Source organism: Vigna radiata, chromosome 5 (assembly GCF_000741045.1).
Source record: "Vigna radiata var. radiata cultivar VC1973A chromosome 5, Vradiata_ver6, whole genome shotgun sequence".
Lineage (NCBI taxonomy): Eukaryota > Viridiplantae > Streptophyta > Magnoliopsida > Fabales > Fabaceae > Vigna > Vigna radiata.
Window position 1 is genome coordinate 33,057,803 of NC_028355.1, and position 6,000 is coordinate 33,063,802.

Consider the following 6,000-nt stretch of genomic DNA (forward strand, 5'->3'; position numbering starts at 1 on the left):
TTTCAAGAACTGGAAAACTCCCCCAAACAGGCTAGTGTTGTATAGTTATTGAGACTATCCTGGAATCATGCAATAAAAAAATACTCTTCGAATACCAAATTACTCGTGATAAAGTCATTTAATAATGATGTAATTATGCATGACTAATGAATATATTAAAAAGAGAGCTCCTATACTAAACGTTGATCAAAATTAATTACATCCAAACATCAGCGTTACTTAACACTATCAACTAGATGTTGATAAAAATAGCTTGTCATTTTGTCATGACATGAGGAGATGAACCACCACTCCAAAAAGAAAAGTCATTGAATTGAACTGCTAAGGGAGGCACCAAGGGTGTGCTTGTTTCTAATGTAGTCACAATCAATAATGATGCAATTCATCCTGAAAGAACCAAGAGCTGGCTATAGTCTTGCATAGCCATTGCATCCATATATTCGAGTGTCTTGAAAATTGATGCAACGTGAGAGTGCAGCTGCGAGGTTTTCCACATCTTGCCTTGTGTGAACTGCACTTAGAGCCACTCGCAGCCTAAAAATAAACAACATAATCAGTTTTTGTTATTGTAATTAATGTAAATATACCATAGCTATAGCAATATCTCCAAATTAATCCTTGAAATAATCTCGTCCTTCAGATTTTAAAACTTTACCAAACACTTTCAATAATTCTCAGTGCAAAATGATACTAAGGTAAAGAAAATGACTAAAGTAAAGGACTGTTTTGTAAAGTTAGGGGCTAAGCGAAGATTTTTAAAATTTTGGATCACAAATGTGGAGGTTTACTCATAATCATTTGAAAAGATACAAACCTGCATGAATTTGGAGGCACGGTAGGTGGTCTGATTGCAGTTACGTGGAAGCCAGATTGCAATAAATACCTGCTCCAGAAACACTGAAAATGCTTAGTATTACAATGCCTTCATGATCAGCTTGTGAAGCTGAAAAAGAATAACTCATCAACTATCACAAAACAGAAAGAATATGATTTTCTCATAATTAATCTTTCCCAAACATGCTGGAAGAGGTTGACTGATACAAGAATGAATTATGAATAGTCTGAGTACATAGAAAGAATAAAGTTCAAGGGTTTATTAATGGAGAGAAATCTACCGGCTTGCTTGGAGTGCCTTGTCTTCACTGCCTACTATCAGGGATATAATGTGACTTGTAACAGGGATTCCTGTAAGTAAATGAAAGTCTTTCACCCGGCTCCAAATAGCTTCTCTACGCCATGTCTCAAGTTTTGCCACTTCAACCGCAGCTGGAAATTTGCATCATGCTTTTAACAAATAAATAACTTCCGCAAGACATGGAGAGCAATAGCAAAAGTGACAAAATATTTTTGATCTCTAAACAAATAGTCCAAGAAAGGTAGAAGATCAATTTAACCATGGGTATATCAAACAATTCTTCGTGAGTACCAGATTGAAATTACAAAGTCTCGTTTAAATCACCCGTGTTCACAAATATACCCAACTGTATTGGTTGCTTCATCCAAAGTTGTCCTAATTTAACATTTTTTATTAGAATTTAGACTTAAATACTAACTTGGTTCCTATTTTCATTAAGTTTATTCAATTTAGTCTTAATAATTTTTTTTGTTTAATTTGATCCTAATTTTCATAAATTTTATTCAATTTAGTTTATTTTGCCAATATTGTTTAAATAATTAACCAATAGTGAATAATGTTTGTCACGTATAGATTCGTGATTTTTTTTTTAATTTTATAAAACAATGCCCATATGTCTAAGCAGTATCAGAATCAATGTTTTATATTCAATTTAGTCTTAATATTTTTTAAAATGGAGCAAATTAAAAATAAAACATTGATTCTGATACATGGCTAAATACTGGTTTGACATGTGGAAACTTTTTTAAATTTATAAATCATTGAGAATTAGAGTCTCATTCCATATTTAATTAATTTTTACCGATGATTCTATAGTTTTCAAACGCTTTCAATGAACAAATAAAGAGCATATTAAAAAGTTGTCTCACAAAATATGTTGCCAGCACTTATCAACATGATAAATAAGAATGAGAGAGCAAGTAGTACACACAGAAATAGGAATAACAAAAGCATAAAGTGCAATCGGAGTAAATCAATTTCAGTAGAACAATGGAGCTTACCATGAGCAGCGGCAGCAATGGGAACTGGTGCAGAAGTTGAAAATATAAATGAACGACCCCTTGACTGTATTAACAGTTTCAACTTTTTGCTATAAGAATTCATAGAATAGTAAATGTCGTTGGTAAACTATTTGCAAAACATAATATGTTTTGTGCCAATGATGTGCAGAAACTAATTTCAGGAGCAACTGAACTCAACTAGTTACCTGCAAGCTATAAATCCTCCATGACAACCAGCAGCTTTACTTAGTGTACCAATGCATATGTCCACATCCTTCTCACAGTTGAACTCCTCGGCAACACCGCCACCATTTTTCCCACAAACAAATGTTCCATGAGCCTGGACATACACATATTTTCATTTTAATAATTCATAGTAAAGATTTTTTTTGTAGCAAGTAGAAGCCATGTTTCTTGCGGGTGATTGCTTTTTACAACAATTAATGTAATATTATAATGTATTGTGAGTATTATTATAAGGTCCCTATAAGTCTTAATCCAAAGATAAAATTCAGAACCAGTAGCTTGTAATAAATAGTCTTGATAAAGAAAAAGACATTTTCTGAAACATATCAAGAGGTTTTACATCATCAATGACTAACAAAAAGCCATGTTTCTTGCGAAGGCCAGCAAGCTCAACCATAGGTGCAAAGTCGCCATCCATGCTAAACAAGCTGTAAAAAATTGGATGAATTAATATGGAAAATTATTCTCAGAGTATTGCCAAAGTTCATTGTCATCAGAAATATAAAAAGAAAAATAGAAATAGGATATCAACCAACGTCCACAAGTAATTCTTAGATCTAGAGATTGAAATTTCAAAAATGACCAATTATGCCTCTCTTTAACAAGGCAGATGTAAGCTATGGAGACGGCTGAAATACTCAAGAAAAAACAAATACGCATTCTTTTATCACAACGACATTAGAATTTTCCAGTAAAGCACTTGAATCATTGCTTTATTACATCGTTTAGGTAGAAATAAATATAGCATTATGAACTACGTGTGTTTGCATCTTAGACAGAGAGGGACGAACAAAGTAATTATCCCATGCTTTACTCGATCAATTTGAAAGTTACCCTGAAGAATTACTAGGGATCAACCCCAAACGACTACTTAAACAAATTCTTATGAAAATCTAAGGATAGTTTCAAGAAAGAGACCCTCCTAATCAAGGAAACTTTCAAGAAAAATCATCAGCTTTTATAATTATCAACTTACTGCTGTCAACAACAAGCATATAAAGCAAATTTGGTGAAAATTCAAGTGTATAAACCATAAACAAATTATTCATTAAATATGCTTTTATAAATTTGCCAACATCAAAGACTGCATAAGAAGGACAAATTTATTCATCAGTCAATTCCACGACATTCAAATACTGTTTAGGCTGTTTGAGGAAATATATGAATATAACAATGTGGATGTTTAACCTTGAAATTTTTCTATTTTCCAAGTAGCACAATGACTAACCTGTCAGTCACCACAACTTTCTTCCTCATTCTGCAATTAGATCTGTTGAAATCATCGAGGACAATATCAGCACATTGAGTGACTACCAGAAGGGGAAAAAGAGATGAATATGCAAATTTCAGGAAAGGTAAAACCTACAATAGCATATTCAGGTGGGACATGTCACAATGTCTATATATATAAACCTTTACACTTTTTTGTCGCTCAACAAGACGAATGCCATCAATTATTGATGCATGATTTAATGCATCAGAAAAGACAGCGATCTTTTCATCCTCTGAAGGTACGCTATTCCCAGCTAGGAGAGTACCAATACTTCCTATTGCCGTCATCACGGCCATATTGGCAGCAAACCCTGTGGGACAAAGAAGGCAATCCTATAGCATGGATTTTAAACCAAAACTGAGTCAGAATTTTCATAAAATCCAGACTTATTATCATCATTTGGGTCCTTTCTTCAATTCATTAGACAATATGTGGGTCTGAGAGGCCGGAAAATTTTATCATAGCAATCATTAACTGTTCTTCATGATATAAAACAGGGCTAGTAACAAAACCAGAATAGTTTATGCAGTTCTTGCAAGGCAGTCATTACCTCTTTCTTCTTCAAGTCTGCCAGGCTCGACTCAAGTAGCCTGTGATAATTGGTATAACCACAAATAAGAGCAGAACCCCTTGGTCCCATACCATGTTCCTGGGCTGCCTGATTCACAAGAAGGAACACTATGGCAACGAATTCAAGCTAAGGCTAAGAAAACAGAGGAAACAAAGACTCATAGACCATAACTCAGAAAGAAGAAAGAAGACCACTAAAACTCATACGAAATTCACAAGCACACCTTTGCAACAGCCTCTCCAATAGTCGGATGGGAACTTAGGCCTAGATAATCATTTCCAGAAAACAAAATTAATTTTTTAAACTTCTCATAAGATGCCCCTGCTTCGTCATCAGCACCAATCGCACTACAAACAATCTCATCACCTACCCAAAAGAATTTCAGTAGTACTGTCAGCAATCGAAACTAAACACATGCTCAATATACTCGAAACATCACCGAAACCGCATTCATGCATTCTATGAATTTATCGATGTAAAATATAGTGGTCAAACAATAGGAACCGTAGTTGACAGGATTTTTAGAATAGTTATTATAAAAGTACACGAATGTTCTGTTATGCAATGATAATTTAAAAACTATTTATTCTGTCAATGCACACAATATTTACTCTACTTTCTTTCTGTTTCCCGGGAAATTGGTACATCCTATGTTTCATTTTAATTATAAATGTTTAAATTAAAAAATAAAAATACGAATAACGTGACATATAGCAATTGAGGGAGTGCCGATCAATTTAGCTTCTAAAATAACAAAAAAAAAATAGTTTAGTCTTTATTTTCGCCATTTGAAGAGTAAAACGACAGCGGATGTTTAACAATCTCAGTAGCTTAAAAATTTAACTTAATTAATTTTTAAGAAATAAATTGAGGGTGTAACTTCAACTCTACCTTCACGAACGAGTGAAACCATAAAAAAAAAAGGAAAAAAGATTAGCAAAATGTGTTTTTTGTTAGTGCAGACAAACTTCGTTTTGGTAGTAAGCTTTTAAATCCATGAATTAATTCGCAAACTCTAGAAAGTATGTGGATATGGTCGGTTTTGGACATCAAGTTTCAAAAAGGGAGAAGTAGTTCGTTGATAAGGAAATGGAAGGATTAAAACCAAGTTTCACAAAAGGTTGAAGTATTAAAAATAAATCTTTTATTTTTTTAGAAAATGGGCGAAGATCGAAGGGTACCAGCACTTGGGGTGTCATGCATCCATCTACTGAATGTGGACTCCGCAATTTCCACTTCAACAGAGGAGCGGTCCCAGTGCTGCATTTCATCGAACACCTGGAATGCGGCGTCACGGAGGCCAAACTGGAGAGAGCAGCTGCGGAGGCAAATGGGTCTGAGAGATCGGAGAACTTTGAGGGAGTGAAGGGTAGTGAGAGCCTCTTCCACCCACGAGTCCCACCAATCACTCGGATTCTCCGCCATTATAGAAAGAAGAGAAACGAACGCAGAAATGAGAAATGAGAAACGAGAAAATGTGAGATGAAAAGAATGCAGAAAAGTTCTTTGGTTGGTTGGTTCGGTTTGAGGCTGCTGATTCTGATGTGAGCTGAGTCACGTGTGCTGTTCGGCTCATCATATTACGCTAACTTCCAATATAACTTTCAAGCTTCACTGTTCTTTTTTCTTAATTTTCCCAAAATCTCACTTTTCGCATTACCTACTCATTAAACAATAATAGTTTAACATAGTAAAGTTATTTTAGTAATTAAAAACATCCAAGAATATTAAATATATATATAGTGTAAGGAAAAAATTCTTTTAATAATTTTTT

General features: G+C 34.2%; 1 protein-coding gene across 1 annotated transcript; it reads right to left on the minus strand.

Annotated features, from left to right (window-relative positions):
• Positions 1-151: 151 nt before the first annotated feature.
• On the minus strand, positions 152-5,800 carry LOC106760712 (8-amino-7-oxononanoate synthase). The gene is made up of 11 exons (XM_014644121.2): positions 5,408-5,800; positions 4,450-4,592; positions 4,206-4,313; positions 3,749-3,987; positions 3,611-3,652; positions 2,723-2,810; positions 2,343-2,476; positions 2,137-2,225; positions 1,116-1,266; positions 815-883; positions 152-534 (listed from the first exon to the last, which is right to left on the minus strand). The coding sequence occupies exons 1-11, from the start codon at positions 5,649-5,651 to the stop codon at positions 408-410; spliced, it is 1,434 nt and encodes a 477-aa protein (XP_014499607.1). The 5' UTR covers positions 5,652-5,800; the 3' UTR covers positions 152-407.
• Between the last annotated feature and the right edge of the window lie 200 nt (positions 5,801-6,000).

What these genes read in the sequence shown, in the direction of transcription:
- LOC106760712 (XM_014644121.2), bottom strand. Translation starts at nt 5,651, where the DNA reads ATGGCGGAGAATCCGAGTGATTGGTGGGACTCGTGGGTGGAAGAGGCT. An exon ending in TTTTGTTAGTCATTGATGAT is followed by an intron (nt 2,477 to 2,722) that starts GTAAAACCTCTT and finishes GTGTATGTCCAG; the next exon opens with GCTCATGGAACATTTGTTTG. An exon ending in GTGCCTCCAAATTCATGCAG is followed by an intron (nt 535 to 814) that starts GTTTGTATCTTT and finishes GTTTATTTTTAG; the next exon opens with GCTGCGAGTGGCTCTAAGTG.